Source organism: Buteo buteo, chromosome Z (assembly GCF_964188355.1).
Source record: "Buteo buteo chromosome Z, bButBut1.hap1.1, whole genome shotgun sequence".
NCBI classification, from domain to species: Eukaryota; Metazoa; Chordata; class Aves; order Accipitriformes; family Accipitridae; genus Buteo; species Buteo buteo.
In genome coordinates, this window is record NC_134204.1 from 2,711,186 (window position 1) to 2,738,878 (window position 27,693).

At 43.7% G+C, this 27,693-nt stretch overlaps 2 protein-coding genes across 5 annotated transcripts in view; one reads left to right on the forward strand and one right to left on the reverse strand.

The window, feature by feature from the left end:
- MEX3C (mex-3 RNA binding family member C) overlaps positions 1-16,111 on the forward strand; it is a 31,105-nt gene extending 14,994 nt beyond the window's left edge. For both annotated transcript variants that reach the window (XM_075019457.1, XM_075019456.1), the window contains one exon: positions 12,974-16,111. In XM_075019457.1, coding sequence (XP_074875558.1) covers positions 12,974-14,199 — 1,226 coding nt within the window. In that variant the 3' untranslated portion in view covers positions 14,200-16,111. The remainder of the gene's footprint in view (positions 1-12,973) is intronic.
- Positions 16,112-21,592: 5,481 nt separating this feature from the next.
- Positions 21,593-27,693, reverse strand: part of SMAD4 (SMAD family member 4) — a 29,149-nt gene continuing 23,048 nt past the window's right edge. For 2 of the 3 annotated variants that reach the window (XM_075021156.1, XM_075021154.1), the window contains one exon: positions 21,593-26,676. In XM_075021156.1, coding sequence (XP_074877257.1) covers positions 26,465-26,676 — 212 coding nt within the window. In that variant the 3' untranslated portion in view covers positions 21,593-26,464. The remainder of the gene's footprint in view (positions 26,677-27,693) is intronic. The other variant, XM_075021155.1, reaches the window with a different exon arrangement.

Genomic DNA, 27,693 nt, shown 5'->3' on the forward strand with positions numbered 1-27,693 from the left:
TGTGTCAAAGGAGAACCAAAGGCCGTGCTGCAGAAATTGGCAGGTAGCTTCCCCTGATGCAGACAAGTCCATTCTGTTCAGAAGCAGAAAATATCTTTTCCAAGAAATAGTGTTTGAATGTCTTAACACTTTGCTCGTGTGTCATTGGGGATGGTGGGTGGGGGGGATGGAAAACAGAACTGAAACAGTTATTGCTACAGTCCTCTAAAAGAGAAATACAAACTATTAGGCTTTGAGGACCGATTAGGCTGCCGTGTTTATTCTGCACCAGATCAGGATTGTTCTCTGTAGTATATTTTTCAGTGCTTTGAGTCACTTAAAAACAAGATAATGGAGTTTGCATAAAAATAGGATCATTGTTCCTGAAGAGTTCATTTGCTGCTTCTGCTTTTATTTCTTATCTGATGTCACACTGTTTGGCTTGTGATAAAATATTTAGCCTCGGTGGGGAGGGATTGTATCATAAAAAGAATGAGGGCTACAAAAGGGGAAGGAGCAGAGGGAGAGCTAAAAAAATTGTTACCAAATATACTTACATGAAAGCTTTGAATAAGGAGGTCCTTCAAAATTCTCATTCAAGGGAGACTTATGCTTAGAGACTGACTTACGTAAGTTGTATTAGTTCCACTAAATATTTGTCACATTTCGAAGAAATACTAGTCCTTGCATCTCCTTTTACGGCCCAGAGCTGTGCTGGCTCATTGCATGGGCTAGAGGCTCTTGCTCTCTCATCCACCTGCTTTGCATGTGTCTGTGCTCTAGCCCAGCAAAGTGTCATCTGCTGTAGTGCAGCTTGCTCTGCCTCGAGCGAGGCTGGCCGGGGCCGCATCCTTTGCCAATCGTTCTGCTTTCTCTGAAAATGAAGATGCTGCTTATTCTCTTCCTAGCACACGTCGTAACCAGCTGGTTGCATTATCTTGAACGAGTTCAGCTTAAGTTTTATGCCAGACTCCTCTGTGCTGTAATAGTTCAGTATCTAATTATGTAAAGGCGATGCAATTGGAATGTTGCTTCTGATGGATTTTCACAAAGATTAAGTTTATGTTCTTTCTATTGCTGTCTTTGTGAGGTACAAAACGAACTTGAAATGTCTGCAGCCCAAAAACATCAGCTCCGAAATACCAGGAATGCTGAGTTTGATCTGGGCTTTGCTGGAGGCCTCATTGCTGTGTCTGAAAGCATGTTTATTGTAAGTCCTAACCCCCTAACTGAAAGAGTAATGATAACCAGAATTCCACAGTTATTCTTTACCCAAATTTAATTTTTTGCACAGAGGAAGAGAATTTCCAGACACTGTTTATCAGATCAAAGGAGCCCCTGATTCCTAAGAGATCTGTAAACAAGCAAAAAACTTACAGTGCTCGCATTTAACAATTTTTTTTCAATTATGTGCAAGTTTCAGAAACAAATATAGCACTTCAGGTAGTGAAGTGGTGCTCCCACTGCCCCGCTCTAGGTCACTATATTGCAGGTTCCCACGTGGATAGCTGCGCTTACCAAATCTCTGCTGGTCGCTGTGCACAGATGTGGGATGTTGCAGCCATAGAAGGTGTGGAGTGCCTGAAATGTACCTTGTGGTTGATGGTTTTCTTGTGAAGCTACATTGGAGGCCGCTGGGTTACTGTGACAGTAGTTTAATGTGTTGCTGCTGGAAGAATTTACATCACTGGAAAAGGCTTAAGTAGGATTTTATTTTAATGAATAGTAGGTGTTCCTTCTTTAAAAAAAAAAAGTCCTATAGTATTTCTGAAACCTTATGGGGTTTTGTGCTTTTTTGTTGTTTTTTTTAAAATGTTCTCAACCTTTTTTTTATTCCCCTTGCCGCCCCCCCCTCCCCCCCAAATGAAGCTGACAGACACTGGTTGGGTAGTGTAATGTAATTCCTTGTAGTCTTTGAAGTGGAAGAAATGCAAAGGTGAACAACAAAGGAAAAGATATTTGTATCCTTTTATTCTTGTTAAGGCATGTGACTGGGAGCCAGGAAAACTAGATTCCATTCATGGCATTGTACAGGCTTCCTGTATGAATTTGAACTAGCTGTTGAATCCAACCTTCGGTAAGTTGGCCAGTCATCATGCTGATGAGAAAAGTGACTTCCTTTGCTGTCAGCAGCTAAAAATCCTGCATGCACAAAGTTGCATTGGTTTAAAAAAAAAGTTGGAGAAAAGTGCTCTTGAGAAGTGGTAGCAAGAAAGCTGCATTGCTGAGGAGGTGACCTTGTTTGCCTGAGAAAAGCTGGCATAGGGCGTACACCCAAAATTATATAAGCATGTATCCAGACTTAAAAAAACTTCTGGAGATCTAACCTGGGAGGTTTTGTTTTAATCTCTAAATCATGTGAAGGACTTTAAGTCTGCTGCGAATCACCTGAAAACTGTTTCTTATATGTAAAGCTGGTGATGGTGACCTTCTGTGGCAATTCTGCTGTGGTCTGGTGGGCCTTGAAGGATTTGATTAGTGCCCCCTGCTACTTTCTTTACACTGGGGAAAAAAAAAGATGTTTCAATGCTAAAATTCTGTTTTGAATAATGCAAAAAGAGGGGTGGTGTCTGAAGACATGAACAGAAAACCTGAAAGATGCTGAAAGGGACAAAAGTCTGTCCTATAAAGAGATGCTTCATCCTTGAGTGTATTAACTGTTTTCAGATAATGATTGCTGGAATATATTTGCTAGTGCATTCCAGTGTTGTGACTATCCAAGTAATGTGATTTTCCAAGTGGTTTTATCCTCGATAAATCTGACAATAGTGTTTTTTCTCCCTAAGACTTCACTCGAGTTGGAGCTACTTTTAACTCTAAAGCGTGCTGCTTCTCTTTCTTCAGTAAGAATAGTTCAGATGATGGCTGCAGAACTTGAAACGGGCAGGGCAGTCTCCAAACCCCAGATGAGTAAGAGGTGGAGGAATGATATCATCCCATTTCACTGATTAAATCAATAATGACAAATCTGCTTTGCATGAGACAGCCTTGCAACTAAAATAACATTTTTATACATATTTAATGATCTTGGACTCCTTTTTGCTCTTTGCTTTTGAATATGGGCTCTTGAGCAAAATATTACTTTGCTTAAAATAGTCCTGTAATTTGAAACTAAAAAATTATTCTGATAAGCTGGTAGCTGATAACTATCTAGTGTAGCTGAACAGCCAAATAAAAACAACAGCTATCACTCTGGGGGAGTGGAAACAGTGCTAAAACAATCCTGGAGCAAATACTTGTGTTAGCTGAGTACAGTACATGGATGTCCTATAGTAGGATAATTGTAGTCCTTTCAAAAAGAACTATATGTCTGGTTTTATGTCTCGTGTTCTGTTAACAATGTTACTGAATTACTGGTGATACTTACTTAGCCTTGACTGGTTGTTAATTGCTGACCTGTATGCATAAGCATAGCTAACCAGTCTGAATTGCATATTGTTTTTTTAAAACTGGATGCTTAAGATTTCCACTCTCATGAATAAGTTTAATTTGCATGACTGAAGTCATCACATATCTCGGTGTCAGCTGATTGCCACAGACAACAAAGACCACAGGTTCAGCTAACTTATTTTAAGTGAAAGCTGAAAAGGCAGTTACACTTCAGATTTTTTTTTTCCATCTTCTTTAACAAGCAGGTTATTAAATGCCATGTTAAGTGGCTTGTTCTGAAGACTGACAGAAAACTGAGCTATTTGTTGAAATCCAATATAAAAGCTATTTTTCTGAAAAGTTGAAGTCTTGTCATTTTTAGAGCCTGAAACTCCAGAACTGAAACACGTGAGCATACTGTGGCCTGGCACAGGCTGAAATCACTGCTGAGGTTTCGGTGGCCTATTCCTCTGGTGCTGTGTAACAAACACTTCAGTTCTGCTATTTGTCATTTATGCTATGCAAAGATCCAACTCGAGTTGCAAAGTGTGTCAGAAGGGTGCAGGTCCTCCAGCTGGGATCATAAATCCTCAGTCATAAATGCTGCTCTTGTCTGGCTTGTTGGGTGGGAAGCACACCAAACACAGTGCACACTCGGGAGATTTTTCTCTTTGTGTAGTCTGCCAGAAATTCTGTAGATTTTAACGTATGAATACCAGAAGTGAATACCTGCATAAGTAAGATTTTTGGATGAAGCTGAAATTAAAATAATAAAAATCTTGTGACATAAAATGCTAATTTCTAATCCTCTGGTCCCTTTGTTTTTTAGAACACAGCAATTTTACAGGAGAGTATGGGGTTTTTTTAAGTTTATAACATACACAAGAAATCCTGATTAATGTGCTTCTGAACTGCACTGGATTAACCTGTCTGTGGCATGAGAAAACAGTGATGAATTTTTTTTTTAAGCTGTTAGTAGAGTCAGCAGATGTTGTGTGTTTCCCTGTCTTAGCCCCTGTTACCCTCTCTTCTAGTACACTGTGGTCTGAACTTCTGGAAGAGAAACTTTGTTCTAAACAAAGTGTTGGATATCTCAAAGATGTTAAATTTGTTTTTTGATGCAGTACATCCACCCCACAGGGCCAATTCCCCATTGCAGGCAAAAAAATTAACAGGGATAGGGTTGCAAACTTGCTGTAATAAAAAAAAAAAGGCTGCTGAGCACTAGAACATTTTTATTCAAGCAAAAGAAAAGGCCTAAAAGCTTTAAATCAAATATTAATTTCCAATTTCAGCTACCCTTTAAGAATGTCTTCCTTTTCTCTGTCTTTCAGGTATTCCTTTAAGTTCGTGAGATCTTGCCAGCGTCTGAGATCTCGGTTTCCTTCACTGGTGTGAGTCAGTAGTTCTGTGGTCTGCACCAAGTTCTCTGTGTCTCCTTTGAACAAAGACACAGTATCTCTTTACTTTTTACCGTCTAGTGCATTTTACATTTGACAACGTACTGTGGAATTTTGTGTATAAAAACAAAGGTCTAGCAGCATTTTTGAATTGGGGATTTGGTGTAGGTGAAGATTTGCATGGGTTTTTTGCAATCTTCCTTTTATTGGCCATCTTGGCACGCTGTGTGGCATGTTGAATGGCGGTCCCTTTTAATATCCTCCTTAAGTGCAGGTCAGGTTTCCCAACACTATTGCTCACACCAATCTGTTTCATTTACTATATCAATGTTCTTAATGAAAACAACTTTTGTCCTGTAGCTATTTTATTTGTTGGACATACTCCCTCTCTTACAACTATTGCTTTTCTACTGCCGTGTCTTCCTAATTTTGCTCAGCAGCTGCTACCTTAGTCCTGGTGCTGCAGTAGTGCAAGTAATTAATAATACAAGTTGCTGCCCTCTGGCTCTTTTGCTGCATGTAACTTGTTTACTGAGTTGCCATCTGTCTTGGGAATTGGAGTATTCCTCTGCCTGTGAGATTGCCGATTTGATAGATTGTCCCAGCCTGACATATAGAAGGAAACAATGTGCAGGCTGACTGCTTCATTTTGTACTGGATTGATATATAAATCGATTGATAAATTGATACATACCTAAGAAATCTTTAATAAAGAGCTTGTACGTGGTTCTTGAACCAGGGCTTTTGTTTTCCAGAAGAGGGAAACATCCCTGAGAGCTTGTGAGCAGCCTTCTCTTGGGAGAGTTTCCCAGCATCATCAGAGACTCTTAAAGCTCCCCTCTTTTTCCATCCGTTAGCTTGGCAGCAGCAGGGCCAAACAAAGTCCTGCTCCCTGTGGTCTGGCACAGCCGAGTGGCTGACCGTGATTCCTTGGCTTTTGGTTGAGGTACTTGAGATCTCCAGGTTGTTCTCCTTCCTGGACGAGCCCGAGCCCCTGCGACTCCAGCATCTGGTGCGCTCAAGCTTGGAGTGCTTGTCTGGAAAGTATCTTGTCTAAAAACCCTTCTGCAGTTCTAGCTGAATGCTGACAAGTAGGAAAGTCATGTATTGTCTTAGCGTTCATACATGTAAAAAATACAAAGCGAAATAAAAGCGGTCAGTTGCTCCTCAGAAATGGGTAAGCATGATGGAATGATAATGGGAGCAGTCTTGGTCACTATATATAGTGTGAGTCATATTGAAATGTTCCACAGGCAGGCAGAGGGGTTTGGTAACTGCCACGTACTAAAAGCCTTTGATTGCAGTGGTAAGTTAATGAGGGGGTCAAGAGGCAGGGAAAAACTCTTTGTAGAAAATGCTCTAATTTTTATTTTTCTTGAAAGACTTGTATGTCATCTTTCCTTCTTTTGGAATAACTTTATCGGAGTGGCTGTCACTTCAGTTTTTCTTTCTCTACGCTACTCTCTAATTTACCTACTCGTAGCCTTGCTTATTGTAATGTCATTACAGTTAGAAGTGAAAAATGGTTATTACTAGTGTACAGCACTTCTGAGGTACAGTCGTGGTCTGAAACCACTAATACAGCCATGCTCCAGAGCAGAGCGCTAGAACTTTGTTCCCCAGTTTTGGGTTGTAATGGTATCAGTATCGTGTTTTGGATCGTAAAATTGAGAAGAAGTTCTGCTTGGTGGGTTCTCATTATGAAGCATCCCTACTGTGATAAGTAGAAAATTTCATCTGAAAAACTACAACCTGATGAAGGGTAGGAGCACATATAGCGCTTGGGTAGCCTGCAGGAAAAGCCTTTGCCCAGGGACATCAATCTCACAACTCTACATGTGTGTTTCAAGTGGCCACCTCCAAGGAACTGCAGCCTGGCTACCACCAGGGAGGAGATTGCTTTGGTTTGTTATGTGAACAAAACAGCTGTTGTTTAAAATCTGCATATGTCCATGTCCCCATTTAAGCAGTTAGCCTGCTCTCTTCTTTGGGGACTGTCATCTTCTGTTTCCAAACCTGCCAGCGACCTGCCCCGTGAGCTTGAGCAAATCTCAGCTGCGAGCTGCGGCTGTCTCTCGGTGTATTCATATTTGTGAGCGCTCTGGCATGTATCATGTCTAGGGCTCCCGTGTGACAACTAATCTTACCAGCTAATTAACCCAAATAGTAATCAGACTATTATCTGTACTATACAATGCTAATGGGGAGCTGTTACAGCTGTTGGTGGTTGGTCTAGGCCTGTCTTCAGCATGGATGCTGTGCTCTGTAACGAGGTGTCTCTCAGCTTACCTCTAGCTGTAGAGAAAGCTGCATAAAAATAAAGGAAAACTTGCTTTCAAAAAATTGTTTGATAATTATCATCCAAGTTTAGGCTGTCTCTTAAAATTGTTTAAAAATAAAATTTAAAAGCAATATTTTTATAGCCTTCATTTCTAAAATCAAAATGCCAGAGGTGTGATAAATAGCTGCCTGAGTACGTAGATCTGGGGGTTTGGGCAGATCAGCATCTTTTGCAAGTGCAGAGAAATTACTTTCTTTATCTTCCTTGACTCAACTAACTATATTCAATAGCCAGTTGAAAAAAAAAAAACAAACCTGTCAGGAGTTGAAATTTTCCAGTCTATGAATTAAAACAAGGTGTGAGATGAATTAATTGATCTTAGGTGAAATGCAGTAGTAATCAGAGTCAGTCTTATCAACTGACCAGGCAACAGGTAGTATTCCATATGACTTTAATAACCCAGTGAAGTGCCAAAAATGTTCTGGTCTTACTTTTCTTGGGTAGCCAGCCTGCTTAAGGAGGTTTAACCATTAAGTAATTCAGAATAGGATTTCATTTTATGTCCTAATGGAGTTTCATCTCTTTTTAATAAATGGAGTATAGATCGGTTTTCTACTGTATAATCACAAACTGGATAGATACTTTTAGCCATGTCACAACTCTTTTTTTTTTTTTTTTTAAGCAAAAGAATGCAGCTTGTACCACCACTGGGAATGAACAGCCCTTCTGAAAAATATGTAGAGCAGTCATTCTTAATGAAGTAGATTAATTTTTCTTTGTTAATCGGGTGGGCAGTGTTACGCTCTGCAGACCCAGCAGCTATCGGCCTTATGGTACATCCAGCGTTTCAGTCGCTGCAAATCCTTTGTTACCTTAGCTGCAGGAGTTCTCGCTTTCCAAATAAAAGCTCATGGCAACCCGGCAATGAAATAAGGGCTGTACCAGCTTAATAGACTCTACCTTTAAAGCTGTGTCCGTATACAATGGTTGCAGGTTCATGGAAAACAAATCCCTGTGCGGTCCCCTCTCTCCTTGGCACACCCAGCATTGCAGCCCCATCCTGGACTTCCCAGACCCTGCCCGTACTTTCTAGGCAAGCAATTAGCCATGGCTGTACTAGCAGCTCATGGTTCCAGCTTGATGTCGCTAATTCCGTTACCACCTCCTTACTTGGTGTCAGCGTAGTACAAAATCGATGGTCAGAGAGCTAAAGACCGTATTCAGAGTGGAGGCTGTAATGCAGTATTGCCTTTTATCAGATAATGGCAAAGCTACTGAAAAATATATTCCTGTGAACTACAGCTTTCTCTTTAGTGCTAACAAGCTGTGGAGGCCGATCTGTGAGATCTCTGCTTTGCCTGCGGTTGCTCTGGGGCCGAGTTGGAGGATGCCACGTTTGGTCAGGGCTGTTCGTCAGCCCTGCCTCCTGCATAAGAGATGAGTTGGTGCTCATGCAACTTCACCCTGCTTGCTGCCCTTGCAGCCCAGGCAGTACTGGTGGCTTCCCACAGGATTTGTATGTCTCAAGAGCTGCAGGAGATTTTTGTTTTTAATCCCCTTAGCTGGGTACTTGTCAGGAGCAGGGAAGGAGAACAGACTGGTATTGCCATTTGATTGTGGTTCACAGGGGCTGCTCGCTGAATTTTTACCTGGCGTGACTTCCAGGCTTCTATTGAGATAAGCTTCTTTTTTTCCAGGTTGTTTTTTTTCCCAAAGCCCTGTGTAACTGGGGAGGCAAGGTTAAACAGATGTGACGGTAAGAAGGTTTGGGTTCCTGTGCGTGCCTGAACCCCAGTTTCACAGCACTTGGCAAGAGTTACAGCAGCAACGTGGGTGTGAGGTGTGTGTGTCCCTGCTTTGACAGGCTGTATTTTGCTAGTGTTGGTACTGAGAAGCACGAAGGACTCCCTTTCCCTGGTGTAGCTGTTTGGAAGAGACCACGCAACAAAGGGATCTTTATCTGTAAATCAATCCTTGTCCCATTCCCAGTCCCATTCCTTGTCCCAGTGTGTGGCATTGAGGTGAATTCAGCAGAAGAAACGAACAGGGGGAAGCTTCCATTTCTCCTGGGCTACCCCCACCATGGCTGTGCAGAGGAGGAGTCTGCAGGATGCTTTTTTGGGTGGTTCTTGGCTCACGGCAGCAGGTCGGCTGGCGTGGTGCGAGGCAGGCGTGCACAGGGTTCCCACTGCGGTCGCTTGGCTCTGCCGGCTCCGTTGGGGAGTTTCCCGTGTGAAGTAAATGGCCTGAGACTGGGTTTGACGTTATCTTGTCCTGTTCGTGATGATGAAAGGTGAAAGTCGGAGTGAAGGCTGAGCTGGCTGTCACTGTGTGATGGGTGAGGACTGTGGGTGCTGTGGCTGCTACCCTTAACTCTCACTTCAAGGGGGGAAAAAGATAAGCTGTCTTCCTATCACCTTTTTTTAATAAGGAAGTATTTGATTGTTTAAAATTGGTAGTGTATGAGGTAAACAATTCCTTCAGAACTACCCTTAATTTTCTTGGGGAGTATAAAGTTCGTAGTGTGTTGAAAATGTTCGGTCAAGTAATCCTCTTAAGGGAAAAACAGGGAGGAGGCTTGAGAAGAATGATACAAATCAGCTGGCACAGGGTGAACCCTGCCTGCAGGGCTCAGTACGGCTCTGCTCCTTGTCGGGTGCCTGGGCAGGCAAGTGCTAAATCTTTGCCTAAACGAAAGCAAAACTAAAGGGTCTGGCTTCAACTTTGTCAGTATGTACTTACGGCTGAATGTGCTGCCTAGGAATTCTTATACTGCTGAACCAAGTACAGTAACTTGTATTGAATAGACTTCCATTATCATACCAAAACTAAAATTACTTTGAAAGCTTTGATTAAATTGAATTTCCAGTCTAGAAGTCCCCTCTTCAGGCTTTTTTATCTCTGTACTTCAAAGTCTTGGATACAATGATCTGATGATTTATTGCAAAAGTGTGGGGTGGTGGTTTCCTCCCCCCCCCCGCCTTTGTCTTTCTGTGTCTAAGCTCAGGAGATTGGGAAACTTCTTGATTCATCCTTTGGCCACATGACTTCATAGCTGGCCGACCCTGTGTCATCGTGGCCGCAGCACCTCTGGATGCCATGAATCGTCGGAGAGGGGATGGGATCAGCCGTGCTTTCGTATCATCACCTCGGTAGTGACTAATGGAGGAGGGTGGGAAACCAGAACAGCTGAGCAAAAGCAAATAGAAAGATCATCCTGCTGGAGTGATATAATGGGCTACTGACCTTGTGCTTTGACATGAATGTCTGTTGTGGGGTTTTCCAGCATGCCTTGCAGACAAAACCCAGTGGGTATTGACTGACTCACTCAGAAATGTTGGGTTTCTTATGTGGTGACTTTCTTCAGTTCTTTCTAACTTTTCAGATAAAGTTTCAGGGTTGACCTTGACGGTTTGTGGAGTCAGCTTTCCATTGAAGCCAGCTTTCTGGTGTTTAAAAGTCTTGTTCTGTCGCTGTGGGGAGTTGAGGCAGTGTTTGGCCTCTGCTTTCTAGGTATGCAACTCATACCCTAAAAGAAAAGCTCTGCCCACCTTGGTCTGTGCCATTCTGCAGCCTGAGGAAGAAAGGCGAGAAGGCTTTTCTTCACACCAGAGTGGTTTGGATGTGTGGCTCTGACAAAGCTATCTCTGGGAATTTGCAGCTGAAATGGGAAACAGAGCTGAAGGTGCAGACTTCTAACTTGATTTGAGTTTCTAAAGTATCAGGACAATCTTATCTAAAATGTAAACTATAAGAATTGGTAAGGCACTGTGGAATATAGAATTAAGTAGGCTCTGAACTGCAGTATATAATAAAGAATTATATAGCTATTTATATATGTCTTGTGCTAGATGCTCCCAGTATTCTTTAAATGCAGTCTCTGCAATTTTTAGGAAATAAGGATATATACTTGGGTGGAATGGAGTGAATTAAAGTAATCTCTGTAAATTGGAGAATAATTGATACAGATGAGGAGACTGACTTTGGTTTAGGTGTTCCAGTAAAGAGGGCTTGATTGGTGGGAGAACTTCAGCAGCACCATTTTAGGGACCTTTGCGGGTTTAAGGTTTGAGCCCACCATCTTTTCTGAGCAACTGTGAAGGGATGGGAAGCAGGGCGGGCGGGCAGATTTACTTACAGGGAGAAAGGCAAACAAAGAGACGGAGGGAGTGAAGGCAAATTGCCAAAGTGAGGTGCTGCTGTCGGTTACGAGCAGGGAAATGGCATGGCTTCAAAGGATGCGCGCTTTGCTACTTCCATAAGGCATCTCTTGCCTGTGTTTTCCCTTTTTTTTGCCTAGTAGAGTGCTAGTACTCTTCTTGGGCTGTAGCGGGAGGTTGAGGCTTATGGGTTTGTGCTCTCCTGCAGATACTTGCTCTTCGTGCCAAACTTCTTGTTCGGCTCTCGGGTCTGCATCCCCTCCTTTGCGCAGATCTGCCCATGCCTCACTCCTTCCTGTGCTCCTCCTTGCGCTTTCTGGTTGGAGGTAGGGCCTCCGAGAGCCCTCCTGACGAGCTGTTGAAGATAATGAACTTCCTCTCCAGCTGTGTCCTGGAAACAAAGGGCTGTTGTGTTCAGCCTTTGTCCTTGCTGTGTGCAGGGGCCCTGCAAGAAGCAGCTCTTCCTTCCCTCTATTCCAACCGGCATCTGCATATTTGGTATTTTTTCGTTAGTAGATAGTCCCGAATAAAGCGCATCTTTGAGTGGCTTTCTAACTGTAAAATTGTTATCGCTAGTGGTACCTTGGGTGTAAGGGACTGACAAAACACTGTTTCGAGAGACTATTTTGGGTACCCAGACAGTTACAAGATACTTAAAGTAAGTGAGGAAAATGGGAACAAATTTCACTCTGCAAGTGAAATTATGCTGAAAACACTTGATCTGCCAATGTTGCTTATAGTTGTTTCAAGATGAGGCTTGCTATAAAATGACATTTAGTGTGACATGCTTTTGAACTTGTTTTAATATAGGCTAAATTCAGTTAAGACTGAATCCCGTCTTGCATGTCATGGACCTGCTTGCAACTCTTAATTTTGCACTGCCGGCTTTTCTGGTCCTGTGATGGGTAAAAGGTGCTTCTGTGTGCACCATGCCAAAACGCCTTAAGCATCTTAGGAAAGAGCCTGCTGCCACTGTATCCCAGTAAACTTTATAATTCAGTCCCCCAAAATCAAAGACAAATGTTCCATTAACTTTTTGCTTCTCTTTCAGGCTGTATTTACCCAGTTAACAGGAGAAATTCCACATAGGCATGTAATATTACATAGTAGGCCTTATTTGCATGCAACAAACTGCTTGAACTCCTACTTGACAGTTCAAGGAGCAGCTCCTTCATCCCACAGGGAAGAGTAAGATTTAAATAACACTTATTGATAACAAGAAGCAATGAAGAGTTCTCAGTAAATCAATAATTTTATCTATATCCTACATGGGTTGTGATACAGACCTTTCTCTCACTTGTAAATGTTTAATTTGCTTTTAGGTCATGCTTGTCAGTGGAAGGTTAGCGTATCAGCAGGCTTACATGTGTGTTTGTGTGAGCCTTTGCTCCTTTTGCAGGATCTTAGAAATAACTGAAGGATACCAAATCAGTGGAAAAAATACAAGCTCAGCAGTATTTCTGGGATAACTATGAACATCTCTGTCACAGAGAAAAAGCCATCCATGTTTGTTCACCATCTAATAGCAATCGAGGAGATGATGGGCTAAATCAGCCCAAGAAACATTGCTAAAATAGTTTGTGGCTGCGTCAGAGGCCTGTTTGGAAATAATAGGTAGAAGTTGTTACCGCTTTCTCTAATGTGGGTTGCAGAGATAAAAACAGCTGCTTCTAGTTTCACCCTACAGTTTCTTCAAACTCTTAAACAGCTTAAAATAGGTGGCTTTCTTGTGGCTTTCTAAACTTAGATGTCTTGCTAAACTTACATGTGTTTCCTTTGAACAGGTTGCAAAATAAAAGCACTAAGGGCCAAGACAAATACTTACATTAAGACCCCCGTTCGTGGAGAAGAACCCATCTTTGTTGTCACTGGACGAAAAGAGGACGTAGCCATGGCTAAAAGGGAAATTCTCTCAGCTGCTGAACACTTCTCCATGATCAGAGCGTCACGCAACAAGAACGGTCCTGCCCTGGGAGGCTTGCCATGTACCCCCAACCTGCCAGGTCAGACGACAGTCCAAGTCAGGGTGCCTTACCGTGTAGTTGGGCTAGTGGTTGGACCGAAAGGAGCTACAATCAAAAGAATTCAGCAGCAGACCCATACCTACATAGTCACTCCCAGCAGAGACAAGGAGCCTGTCTTCGAAGTCACGGGAATGCCCGAAAACGTAGACCGTGCGCGCGAGGAGATCGAGATGCATATAGCCATGCGTACCGGGAACTACATCGAGCTGAATGAAGAGAATGATTTCCATTACAACGGTACAGATGTGAGCTTTGAAGGAGGCACTCTCGGCTCTGCGTGGCTTGCTTCTAATCCTGTCCCTCCTAGCCGCACCAGGATGATTTCTAATTATAGAAATGACAGCTCCAGCTCCTTGGGAAGTGGCTCCACAGATTCCTATTTTGGAAGCAATAGATTGGCTGACTTCAGCCCAACGAGTCCGTTCAGCACAGGCAACTTCTGGTTTGGAGAAACGCTGCCTTCAGTGGGCACGGAAGACCATGCGGTCGACTCTCCCGCGTATGACTCCTTACCGACGCCTTCCCAAACCATTTGGACCCCTTTTGAACCTGTAAACCCGCTCTCTGGCTTCGGTAGCGACCCTGCTAGTAATGCCAAGCTTCAGCGCCGAGGGAGCCAGCCATCTACTCCTCGCCTGTCGCCCACGTTTCCAGAGAGTCTGGATCACCCACTGGCTAGGAGAGTGAGGAGCGACCCACCTAGCACCGGCCACCAAGCCGGCCTTCCCATATACATCCCCGCTTTCTCCAATGGTACCAACAGCTATTCCTCTTCCAACGGCGGCTCCACGTCCAGCTCACCCCCCGAGTCGAGACGGAAGCACGACTGCGTGATCTGCTTCGAGAGCGAAGTCATTGCGGCCCTGGTCCCCTGTGGCCACAATCTCTTCTGCATGGAGTGTGCCAACAAAATCTGTGAAAAGGAAACGCCATCGTGTCCCGTTTGCCAGACAGCTGTTACTCAGGCAATCCAAATTCACTCTTAAATATATATAGGTATTATTATATATGGACTTTTTAAAACTCTTAAAGGCATGGGTGTAATGGTACCCTCTAGTAAACTTCCTAATGAATTCTGACTGTTGGGCTTTCTTGGGATTAGGCTGAAGTTGTTAGTAAATTTCTACTTTCTCAAAAGGCTGCTATGGTAACACTAAACCTAGGTGGTCTCTGTCCGGTTCAGTGTAAGCAGATGGCATGTTTAGCAGAGATATATCTGCTGTGATGTTATGGCACAGTGAGGGGAAGTTTTCATCAATTACACAACTGAAAAAAAAAAAAAGAAAACAAAAAAACAAAAACAAATTTTACAGGCTTTCTAAAGGATCTCTGTTAAGCGTTTGACTTCTGTGCGCTGGCAGCAATGAACCTCGTCGCCTAAACGCAGAAGTACTCGTCTGCCGTGGAGGGTTTGTGGCATTATCAATATATCAAACAACACTTCCAATGCTGCCTTCTTTACACTGCCAGTTCTGAAAAACAGGTTTGGGGAAATTATTTTTGCTTTGTGCAACAACTTATGCCTAATTCTTCAGCATTGCAAATACCTTTTTTTAAAGCATAGTTTGATTTATTGAAATGGATGATGTTATTGGCAGGTTCAGATAATAAATTATGGTGAGGCGGGGGAGAGAAGCTGCCCGACGCACCTCCGTTTCGCCTGACGTGTTAAGGGCAGTATGTTCAGAGGATCAGGAACGTGTCAATTTGTGAATTCCTACCCACTGCTTTTCTTAATGTAATGTGGAAAAGTCTGGCTGGCTTCATCCCATTTCAGTAAGGGCTTTGGGATGCACATACTTCGACTTACAGTGAGGATGCTGACATTCCGTTTGTTAGTCTGATCAAGCTGTTCTTAAATGACATTTTTAGAGAGTATATAGTTCAAAATGTGAAGCATTTTTATGTTCAATCCATATTTGTCTTGCACATATATAAATATATATTTTATTTTTAGTAAGGAAAAGGAAAAAGGGGGAGTTGCGTATGTGCCCTTGTATTATTCATGACAGCAGCTGTGACGGTGGCCCTGCAATCAGTTTACTTCATTTCAAAACTGTCTTTCCAATCATAAGGAAAAAAAATTTCTTTTGAATGCGCTTCTCACATTTCAACCTGTGGATGTTTCTAGCTTTTTCATCCTCAGTACGTTCCCAAATCTGTGCTGGCATATATTAAAACAACAAAAACAAAAAAAAGACACAAAGTGGAGTTCTGGTGGATTTTTCTATTTTTTTTGAAGCATTATTTTCCCAAGACAAGACAAAGCTTTTTTCTCAGTATAACAAAAAGAAATTATATGTGTATTGAACTAGTAAATATACAGAAAATTTTATTTTTTATTTCCACTTGAAGAGTTACATTTCGTATAAAAGTTTACAAATAACGGTTTTTATTTTATGATTTTCAGTATAAGAGTTGCCTTGATGGCATATTATGTACTGCATAACTTTAATGCTATAATTGCTTGTAGACTAGTTACATGTCAGTATTGAAACCTAATCTCTAGCTGCAGTCTTGTAGATACGAACAAATGTTCACCGAGCATGTATTTTGTATTTTATTGCATCGTACACTGCAACTAATAAGCCAAGGAATCGACAGACATTAGGTGCGTGTACCATTTCTATAAACCACAAACTAAGAATGATAAACTATCAATATAGTTTAGTATTTGCTAATTTTACTACACTTTTTGTTATGTATATGTAGGGAGGTCATAGGGATTATAAATTCAATTTGAGTAAAGTTTAAAAACCATATATTTTATGATAAAGGGCCTTTAACTTATGACGGCCAAAGCACTGATATTATATATTTGCTGTAAAGAGAATTATAAGAGTTTTATTTTTCTGATATTAAAAGTTACTTAATAAAGACTTGTTTCCATTAACTTGAATGTTTTGCTGTCTTCATAGTTGTCGCTTGGAGCAGCCTGTGGAGGCTGGGGCTGGCTGACATCCCTCCTTCCCTGCCACCCCCCACCACGGGGGTTTCCCAGGGCTTAATATGCCACGGACCTGACTTTGGTGTGGCTGGGTGACTTCACATGTGAAGAATCTTGTTTTCTGTTAATTTCTGGCTTTACGCGCTGCCTTTAAAAAGCAACTCAGGGTCTTCCAGAGGGCACAGCCGCAGCCTGCTCTCCTGGTCGGGAACTTGCATTTCAGAGTTATTTCAGTGCGGCTGCAAGGTAAACTCCCAGTGCTCGTGTTTGTGTTGATCAACCAGCAGCAGGAGTCACCGAATGGTTTGGGTGGGAAGGGACCTTTACAGGTCACCTGGTCCGAGTCCCCTGCCATGAGCAGGGACATCTTCCACCAGATCAGGTTGCTCAGAGCCCCGTCCAACCTGACCTGGAATGTTCCCAGGGATGGGGCATCCACCACCTCTCTGGAAAACCTCTTCCAGTGTCTCACCACCCTCATTGTAAAACATTTCTTCCTTCTATCTGGTCTGAATGTCCCCTCTTTGAGGTTAAAACCATTACCCCTTGTCCTCTCGCTACAGGCTCTCCTAAAATCTCTGTCCCCATCTTTCTTCCAAGCCCCCTTTAAGTACTGCAAGACCACAATAAGGCCTCCCTGGAGCCTTCTCTTCTCCAGGCTGAACACCCCCAGCTCTCTCAGCCTGTCCTCACAGAAGATTCCAGCCCTCTGATCATTTTCGTGGCCCTCCTGTTGCATTCCCTCCCGGTCGGATGGAGATTTGCACCCTCTGCCTGGCACATAATGCTTTAATGTTTCCTTCTAAAGTCACCGTATCCCTGTTTTGCCATGGGCCACTGTCTCTTTCTGGTTTTGCTGTTGGAAGGAGCTCTGCGGCGGTCTCCTTAGCCTGGGTTTTGCGCTGGCTGATGGAGCGTATTTGGATACTTTGGTGATGGTCGTACAGATCGATTCTTGCTCCCTGTTGAAGCATCCTTCCCCATTTCTCACCAACGGGGACCTGCGAGAGGGAGCAGTTCCCCTCTGGGAAGGAGGTTTGCAGCAAAACAGAGCACCTGGACCGCTGATGGACATTTCCTTGGGATGGAGGAGAGTGACAGCAGTTAATAGGAAAAGGCATTTTAAGGCCATCTGGCTTCAAAGGTGTGTATTTATAAATGCTGGTCGTGATGCTGCCAGAGGCTGTTTCATGCAGCCTGGTGCTATTGATGGGGACCCTGCTTGGGTCTCGCCGGTGGGGTAGGTACAATGGGGTGCTGCTTAATTTTTTGCCAGAACTTATTTCTGATTATTCTTCGGGGGGGGGGGGGGCGGGGGGTAAAGCTGCTCCTTCCCAGCAGTACACACTGACTTGAATTTCTCCTGCTTGGCCAAGGATTTTAGATGCCTGAGGACCGCTTTGCCTGAGGGATATTTCACCCCTCCTTCATGAGCAACTGTTCAAACATCCCTGGGGTACGTGGAGGTGGTGGAGTCCGAGCATCTGCCCGTGGTCCTCAAAGCCACCGCCCCGGAGCTCGTGTCCTCAAACCTAAACTTTCTGTTCACTTTCTTTAGGAGGATGGCAAGGAGACTTAATTCTTTTTAACTGTCTTTTTAATTAGTAAGTCTTGGGAAGAGATCAAAGAGTATTTCAATTCACTTCACTTGGGTCTTGGGGCGGTTTTAGCGTTGCAGCAAGAGGCCTCAGACATAAAACCTCAGGCAGTGGGGAGATGTAACCTCCTGACTTCTAGCTGTACATAACCATCTTAAATCCAAACTCGTCTGACACGTTTTATTTAGCAGAGCAAGTAGCACTGCGGTTACTTAGGAGTTGCATAAGACAGGCACGGGCTTAAAAAACTCCAGTTCTCCTCAATTTGCTGTCGTGAATTTATTTTTCCATGCTCAGGAGCACTTGTGATGAGTGAGTAACCCGCCTGGAATTTTAACTCTTGTTCATGGAAAGGGAAGCATTCGCCACCGGGCATCGGCATGAGCCGGTCTGCCCCGCTGCCAGCCGGGCTGGTTAGGACGGCTAAATGATTTTAATTTTTTCATTTCAAGGTGGAAGTTTTAAGGAAGCAGTCAGCTTGTATTTTGCCTTTCAGCCCCCGAAGCTTTCCCCGGCTGGGCTCTGCGCTGGCCCGGGAGCTCCTGTAGTGGCTCTCCCCAGGCAGGGAGGGCTCCGGTGAGGCTGGTTTGGAATTGGTGAGGCTGGTTTGGAATTGGTGAGGCTGGTTTGGAATTGGTGAGGCTGGTTTGGCATCGGGCAGAAGCCCCGCAGGACCTTTACCCAGCAGGGTGTCTCGCAGCCCTGACCTCCTGCAACAGCACCTAGCTGGTCCGAAAGCCCAGTCCTTTTCCCTGGGAAACCTCCTCTGGCTCCTTGTTGGGAGCGAGGGGGAGATGGGGATGGGAGATGCCTCGCAGCTGCCAGGGAAGGAACTCGGGGTTGTTTTCTGCTTCGCTAGCAGTTGTATGAACCTCGGGGAGGGAAGCAGAGCAGGCTGTGCCTGGAACGGCACGTCCCTCTGCTCAGCATCTCCCGGTGGGTCCTGAAAATCAGCCAGGGTTAGGCTGTTCCTGCTCAGCTATCCACAGGGTTCAAACTTGCTCCCGGGGACAGTAGGTACCAGTTAGGAGCTGGCAACAAAATGCTTTAAGTTTAAAAAAATATTTTTAAAAAAGCCCTTTTGTGCTTCGTGCTGGTCTTTTTCTTACTTTTCTGCGAGCAGTCAGGCTGGTGCACCAGGACAGGGAGCTGCACTTACAAATCCTCTCCCTCCTTGGAACCAAAACTCTCTTCTCCACGTCTCACGAGGATGCTCACGTCGGCTGTAGCTCTGGCAGAGGTAGAAGGGCGATGCTTCCCTTGGGATGAGACCGCCAACGCATCAAGACTCAGGAGCCGACCTGGCTTTTGGGGTTGGAATTGTTGGAATGGAGAGTTTGGGGGAAAACTCGCCTGCGGGTGAGTGAGTTCGTGCCTCGGGTGCCAAGAAGGAGCTCCCTGCCCACGGGCACCTCTTAATCCCCATCCTGCAGCATTTCTGCTCATCAGCCCACTGGAGCTGCCAGGACAACGGCCGGTGCTGGTAAGGTGGGGAGCAAGTTTGGTGGCAGAGGCTGCAGCAAAAGCTCGATCCTTCTGCGGCTGGGACCTGGGGGCAGGGTGGCAGGTTGGTTGGTGCAGGCAGGGGGAGGCACGGGGGCCGAGCCCCCAGCCCTGACTGTACAATAAGCAAGGCTCAGGCTGGTGGGATCCCATGCTGGTGCTGCAGGGCTCCGCTCCTGAAAGCAGCATAACTGGTATAAACAAAAAAATGAGGGGGTTTTGTTGTTTTTTGGAGGGTTTTTTTGTTGGTTTTTTTTTTTTTTCTTTTTTCCCAAAATATCCTTGGTCCAATTTTTTTCCAAAGTTGCAGCATGTTTCCAGAAACTGCTTGGGTAAAGTTTAAAATAAATGCAAAAGGAGCTGAAGGAGCCAGGGGGTGCAGGTTGTCGCAAAGAAAACACGTTGGGCAAATGAGCTGCACCAAGGGGCTGTAGGAAATCCCACATGCTGATGCTGGCAGGCAACTGCTCCATAGCATGAAATGCAGCATGGGAGCATTAGGGACGGGGGGAGGAGGAATGCAAAGCTGCAAAAAAAGCAAAAGGAAATGCGTGATGCCATCTCCACACACTCTTCTGCAGGAGCAGCTATGGAGCAGCACGCCCACAGCTCTGGTTCTGCTGTGGTGTGAGTGGAAAAAAACCCCATCCACATCAAAACGCTCCCAAAAAAACCCTTATTTTTTGCAGGATTTCAAATTGCCGCAGCTCGCCGTGCAGGGTTGGCACCATCCTGCCCTCCGTCCCGGGGCGGGTTGGGGGTCATCCCGTCGTCGTCCCCCCCCTCCTCCAGCAGCCAGGTAAGCACAAAGCCGGTCACGCTCGTGGGTCCGAGCTGCCACTTGAGCTGTCGACCACCCCGGCCATCTGCTCCCTCCAATTGCCGGCGCAGCGGAGCACGAACTTCGTTAGCGTACGAGCTCATTTAGGAAGGGTCACAGTTCAAGCGCTGGTGACATCTGACAGTACAAAACCCCCCCCGCCCCGGGCTGCAGCTGGGGAGCGGGACCAGCGGAGCATTAACAGGGCATGGGAACCGCATCGACCCGCAGCAAGGCTGCGGATGAGGGTGACAAAGGGATTTTGCTGCGAGCGTACGCTGTACCAGCAGCTGGCAACAGCCAGGGCTCAGCTGGGAGTTCCAGTTTATCCCCAGTGCTGCACACACCCCCCCCCCAGCCCTGTAGAGCATCTCCCCCCACCCTGTACGGCGTGCATGCCATCAGCAGGGGCAGAAAAAATACGTGTTTCTACAATGTTTATATGTGCAAACCAAGGAAAAAAAAAATGAAAAAAAAAAAAAAAAAAGGCAATCCAGACTTGTGATATTTTTGCCACGAATGGGAAGCCCCCACTTCACCCACAGGACGACTGGTCAGGAGGAACTGGCGCTCAGGCTAAGACTTTTCGGTCCTGCTTTAGCTTTGTGGTATGGATTTATCCGCGTGGTCACGTCGCGGGAGTTAAAGGTGCAGCGTCATGTGCCAGCACCCAGCTGCTCAGTGCTCCGGAGGATACCACCAGTGTGAGATCCAATGGTTTTACGTTGGCCATGACCAGGCAGCAGTTACAAAAGGGTTGCTAACAGCATCAGGAGGGAGAGTCCGGAAAGCTTTCTGGCGAGGTAAGGAGCTAAAACTGGTTTAAGGTGGTGATGGATGAGCTTACGGAGGGACCGTGCAACTGAACAGGAGAGTCTTGGTGACAGGGAATTAATCTGTGGGGAGAACTTGAGTATTTGGTGTTTCCATACATCCAGGAAGATGTTTCGGGGGGAAGTGTCACCATTTGCACTACAGTTATTTACAGGTTCAGAGGGGGGTTTTTGTCTCTTTTTTTTTTTTTTTTTGGTCTTTTTTTTTTTTCTTTCTCTAATCATGGGATGCAGTCCCTTACTGAGATCAGCAGAGCCCCAGAGCATTACAAATGTATCGCCTGCCTCCTGCTTTATTCCTAGATCTCATGACTGGAGGTGGTTGGTATTTTATTCATTTACTGGGAAGAGTTCTGCAGGCTGGCGACTGCAGCAGTGGATGGAGTAGAGTTCCTGTGCACTTTTTAACACAGGATGGCAATCGCTCACCGACACATACGGCTGCAGAGACCTGGTACTTGCTCTGGACTGCACTTGGCTTCAGGTTCGATGCTGGTTGCACCGAAGTATTTGACACGTGGGACTCCAAGAAAAGGACCGACCCTCTGAAATGACAGACAGTCCTGTCCCGGAGAGCTCTCCTAGCCATGACACAGTTCAAGACCGCAGCTAGAAGTTTTGATAACCGACCAGAAACAGTAAAAGCTGTCCACTGAATGAAATAAGGAAGCCAGAGAATTGAATCTTTACCTTTTTTAATCAAAAACATACTCTGTTACAGAATTTCAGGAAAGTTAACTACAGTATATTATCCACAAACTAGGTCTAATGAAAAACATACAGTAAGCTACAAAGGAACTACTGGGAATTCTGTTGACCGCTTATCAAAAGGCAATGGCTAAAAGAAGAAATGCTTAACTAGGCTTTCATGCTCAAAAAAACCCTCTCACAGTGAGTTTTGGGTTATGGGTACTTCACAGCTCTCAATCCAGCTGAATCACAACTTTGTAGCGCTACCAAACTTCACCAAAAAGACACAGAAAAAGGTACTGGAGCAAGAAAGCGCTAGGTGATTTTGGTGAGCTTGAAAGAATGGAGTCCTGTCAATTTAGGAGTGATGTATCACTCACAAGGCACAACAGCAGCCAACAGCGCCAAAACCTCTTGAGATTTTGTTGACAGTAATTCTGCTTTCCAGCAGGTCTCACCAAGTGAAACTTTCACAATGCTGAAAAGTCAGGTTGGTTCTTGGGGACCTCAGCAGCATCGTATGGCGGCAGCATCAGCATAGTTGCACGTCCCAGATCGTTTTCATAAACGCGCAGCTGGGAATAGCATTTTGGAGGCAGATGACCTAAGGGAAGGATACGTTCAGCACCCAGCTCCTACCTGACTGGTGGAGAAGCGCTTTCCAATGGATTCGTTTCCCTGTCCAGGACCAAAGTGCCAACTAGCTGCATCAGGGGTAGAAGCAACCAGCTTAGTGCTCATGAATAATGCAAATGCCCTGCAACAGGCAACCTGCAACCCTCAGTCCCAAGAACAGCGCCAGGGTCCTCAAAAACCTGTTGCCAGTCACGGAAACACTCCTGTTCCCAGCAGGACCAGGCAAGGCCATCGCTTTTAATGTTGAAGTCTTACTTTAAAAACAAAAAGTAAGTAACCTCTCAAAAATTGTGTCCTTAACAATACCTGACAACTAAGCATCTTGTAATTTTATAGAGCAGATGTTAAGTAGCATGGGGCCTGACAGGAGAAGAGGGGGAGGAAAGAGGATTTCTTAAATGAAGTCTGAATCCCACTTAGAGGAAGACCCATCTGGCTGTCTTGAACCGGTTAAAGAAGTGACCAGCGATCCCAGTCACTCTGCGTAGCAGAGTAAAAATGCAAATCAAGGAGACAGTCCTTTCTAAAGCGCTTACTCTTCAAAGAAGAGATTAAAGATGTCTCAATAAAGACCACCATCAAGACGTAAACAACCTTTGAAGGGTTCAGAGGCAGAAGCCCCCCCTATATACACTGGCATAGGAATTTCTTCATGGTTCCTAGTAAAAGAATTGAGGCAGTCGTTCCTGAGCTACGCAGAGAGGACACTGTCGTCTTTAGAAGTGTCACAAGAAGTAAGATGGTCTCAAAGGTAAGGCACAGGAGTTGGACACAAGTTCAATGACTACTGCTGCTACAGACCTGTTTTGTGACTGGGGGAGACCCTTGTCTCCTTTGGACTGTAGGTCCCTCTCTATAGAGCAGCCAGAGTACTTCCCAGGTCTTCAGTATGCTAGAGCCGTTAATGAAGTGATTTATATTGCAGCCGGGGGGGGACAAGTCCCTCAGCACATCATTCTCATCAAGTCCAGAAAAGTGACTTCAGGAACAACCGTTTCTAACCAGCACCGCTTAGCAGTTATGGCTCCTTCCAAGGGATTCCTGCTAGAATTAAGTAAGTATTTTTAAACTATTCCAGCAGAAAGGTTTCCTCTCCTACATCTCTACCTTGTTGACTTTAAATGCCCTGGCTTTCAAAACAGTAACACGGCTAAAGCCGTCTAAACCTTCCGGTGCTAATCCCAGCCCACCAGTAAATGAAGTGATATGACAGAGTACTCCAGCACAAGGCTTTTTTTGAGGAGTACATAACTGAGGGTGACAAACACAGGGGTAATTACTTCATCGCAAGAACTAAGCGGACTAGAGATGGGAACAGGACTGCAAGGAAGGGATTGCTAGCTGAAAAAAACCCAACTTGTTGAATTCACTGAGTTTGAGACAGTCAGAGCTGAAGAGGAGATGCGATTCTGGCATTCTTGACATCCCTGCCTACGGTGCGTATGGGGATCATCACGGCTGTCAAGGAGCTGTAGCTCTTTTTTGAATCTCAGAAATAGACATAAATGCAAGCCTGTCAAAGATTCAATGTGCTGCTGGTGCTGAAGGGTTTCCAATCCATTATGCGCTGCCTTTTATGCCTTGTCATAAAAGTATAAAAATTAAGTTAAAGGCATATTAAAAACTGAGAATGAGATTCTCTCATTTTGCCCTTTAACAGTTACAATTGCATCTTACCGGTAACTGCCCGGCGGATAAGATGAATGCCATTTCAGTATTTTTACTGCCTCACACAATGTTCAGGTTTCTCCTGCTGTGGGGCCTGTGATTTCTTGGTTCCGATAAACTAATCTGACACTATTTCATTGTTCTACTCTGAATGGTTTTGGGCATCTAAATACTACACTGTAGGTAGAGACTTAAGGAGGCCTGCAAAACATCTGCAAAAAACCCTAGTCTTAACAGCTGATTTTTTTCAGACTGTAATACAGGCAAGAACACCAACAGGCGGAAGCAATCTTTCACTACTTTATCTAAGTTCGGCACAATCAAAAGGTAAGCAACTGGAACAGAGGGTTTTCTGTGAAGTAGCCATATACAGATCAGTCATCAGAAGCTAGATACTTCCCAAAAGCTGAGGCACCTCGAACCTGGCAGTAAGAGCAGGGCAGACAATTCAAAAGGGAGGTTGGCAAGAAGAATGTGTAGCCAGGCTTTTCATTTCTTCCCCCAAAGCAAGTTTTCCGTTGTGGATGAAGTGCAACCGAGCCGCTGGTTAATAAGCTTCTTCGGAGGATGTAGTCAGAATCCTCTACTCGAAGTGTTCCTCAAGAATCTGAAGAAGCTTGCTTTTCGGACAAACTGGATCATTAGGAGACAAAGGAAAATGAAAAAGGTTTTTAACTGAAAGCAAACACTATTTTTCCAAACATCAAGAAGTTGCCACATACGAGGAAAGAAAAGTGATCTCATTACAAGTTAGTCTGAAGAAGGCAACAGTGTTAATGTAAATACACTAAAAACTCATCCATTTCTGGCCATCACTCCGAAGTCATCTGTCCTCTGTGCTTCCACGCCCATGACCGAAACAATGACTGCTGACTTCTTTCGTAAGAATTTCAGCATATGGGGGAAGCAATACCTAAACACTGCGTGTCACAGCCCTCTACAGATTCCTGAAACTATGCAAGAAACTTGGCAAAAAGCTTCTGAATAATCTCTTCCAAGACTTCTACTTGTGTTAACCACTACAGCTGTGCTGCCAGGTCGGCTCAGTACAGCACGGCAGGCAGACCGAGCTGGCAGCGCTTGAAGGACTTAAGTTGGAGTCTACGTACTTCTAAGCCTGTTTAACTAAGCTCCAACTCCCTACGCACCTGCTGAAAAATAAGGAATTCCTGCTCCCTCTTCATACCCCATCAAATAGCCAAAAGAGATATCCTCAGGACATGCTTTTACTGAGAAGCAGTGAAAGAAAGAAAAATTGGACTTGCTTCCTGGCAAGTTTAAACCAACAAAAATTCCTACCACTGTTGGCTGCTGCTGCTCATCTTGCAAAGAAAAGTAATCCATCACTCAAGATCAATGGTTTCAAGGTGCAGAATTACATAATAGAAGCAAACTAAATTTATAAAAATCAGGGGTTTCATAATTTTATTTATACTATTAACTAGAGAGAAAGCATACATATTGTATCTGTCATACAGTCAATACATTTGCATTTTTTCTACTATAAATTCTCTATACAAAGTCATTGCCAATTGATACGGTCATTGATGGCATAGGGCTTAAAATAACCAAGAGGTATAAAAACAAGTTTGCCATCTTGCCCTGAGTGGAAATGGTGAACAGATACAAAAACTGGATCCTAAATATTGATGTAATATTATACATGATTTAATGGTATATGCAAGTAAAAAGAGTCATGCAACTTTTTAAAATACCTGCCAAGTTTTACTTGAGTAAAATCATAGAAGTCAGTAGTAGTTATGAAAATATGTTCCTGCCATTAGGTACTCATTATGCAATTTCAGTGGCAACTTTGCAGACTGGGTATTTCATGTTATATTTAAATTGAGTGCCAGCACTGACAGTATCCATTTCCTTTAGTGTTTTAAAACTCACGTGTCTATATAAATAAAAATCTAAGATATCTTTTTTAAAAACTAGTGAAGGAAAAGCCACATTTCTTTTCCTTGCTATTTTTAATGAATGCCAACAACGTATGTCTCATCCCTCACTTTTTGGCAGCTTCTACGTTTTAATCTGGAAAAATCATAACAAGATAGTCAACAAAATAAAGAAGTCTTCTGTTAACTATTGTTCCCTAAAAAGAACATCACAAATCAGTTGGAATTTTAAAGTTGCTATAAGGTAAATGTTTGTAACTATTAGAAGGAATTTTCAGATATAAATATATATATAATATATATTCTGCATACAAAAGGCTCCTGTGAGGCTTATCACCAAGATGCCATAATAGAGAAGGAAAGTTTTGAAGGGAACAAACCCAATACTGTAAAGTCTCTATAAGGCGTTTACCTTTCCATTTAAGCCCTGAGCCATGTATTATGACAATTAAGTTCTGAAAATAACTGAAATCCAAATTCTGCATGTTCAGTTTCTTTCTGCTAAGAGCAAGGCGGCAAACACATTTTTAAAACCTGGTTTTAGAAGATTAAGCAGAACAAAAGTAAAATATATCTTCAGGTTATAAACAGAATTGTATTTTACAATCCACCATCCTCACAATATAATGGCCCACAGCAGTGCAGCAGAGGGATCTCAGTCTAAAGGTTGTGGGTCTGCAATAGGCATGGTATGAAGTACTTCATCTAGAAGCTGGAGGGCACGGTGTAAGTGAATTTCAATCCAGCACGGTGTCTCTTTGATGCTCTGTCTTGGGTAATCAGGTCCCCAACCTTTTACAAAACTCATCCTGAGTATGCATAAGCGGCGAAGGTCATCTACACCAATTCCAGCAGCAGCTGACAAACCTAAACAGGAAAGGTTTCAAGTAAGTGTTCACAGACATGTTCTTTTATCATCTGTTTGTTTAGCCATTCCTGTTTGCTTGGCTCTTCCTTCATGCACAGCTCCCTCTCACCACAGCCAAGGCCAATCCACATTTCTAGATCTCTGCTATAATGAACACAGCAATTATTTTGCATTTCTTCCCATTAAAGCTTTTTTCATCATTCTGCAATCTTGAAAGGGTGCTGAAATATAAAACTTCTTATAATAAAGCAGACATGATGAAACCTAGGGTCTTATGTGATACAATCCATGTAAATCTTATTCAGAAAACAGTCAAAAAATACCAATTCTTGAGGTTTGCCAAATGCTGCATTTTCAGCATGAGAACTCAGACTGACCACCTGCAGGAAGCTGGATTAACAAATTACACTACTTACATCTAATAAAATAAAAAGATTAATACAGCTGGCAAACTTCAAATTGCAAGTATGGCTAAGACAAAAGTTAAATACATTCCCCAAAATGCCTTCAGCAATTTGTAGGATAGCTGGAAAAAGGCACGTGGCAATACAGGGAGTCCAGAAAACACTATGGCACATAAAGCAGCCCGAGACATGTAAGTACTTAGGCTTTTAAAAGTACTTGGGTACAATTTCAAGGGTCTAGAATTTAGTAACTAAAAAAAAAATCTAACCCAGAATAAGAGGAAAAAAGCAAAGAGGAAAAAAGCAAAGAGGAAAAAAGCAAAGAGGAAAAAAGCAAAGAGGAAAAAAGCAAAGAGGAAAAAAGCAAAGAGGAAAAAAGCAAAGAGGAAAAAAGCAAAGAGGAAAAAAGCAAAGAGGAAAAAAGCAAAGAGGAAAAAAGCAAAGAGGAAAAAAGCAAAGAGGAAAAAAGCAAAGAGGAAAAAAGCAAAGAGGAAAAAAGCAAAGAGGAAAAAAGCAAAGAGGAAAAAGCACCCTGACACTCTCTTCTTCCTCTTCTCAAGAGTATTAAGTTTCCCTAAACCTAGTCACGGACTTGTCATCCAGTAATCCCCA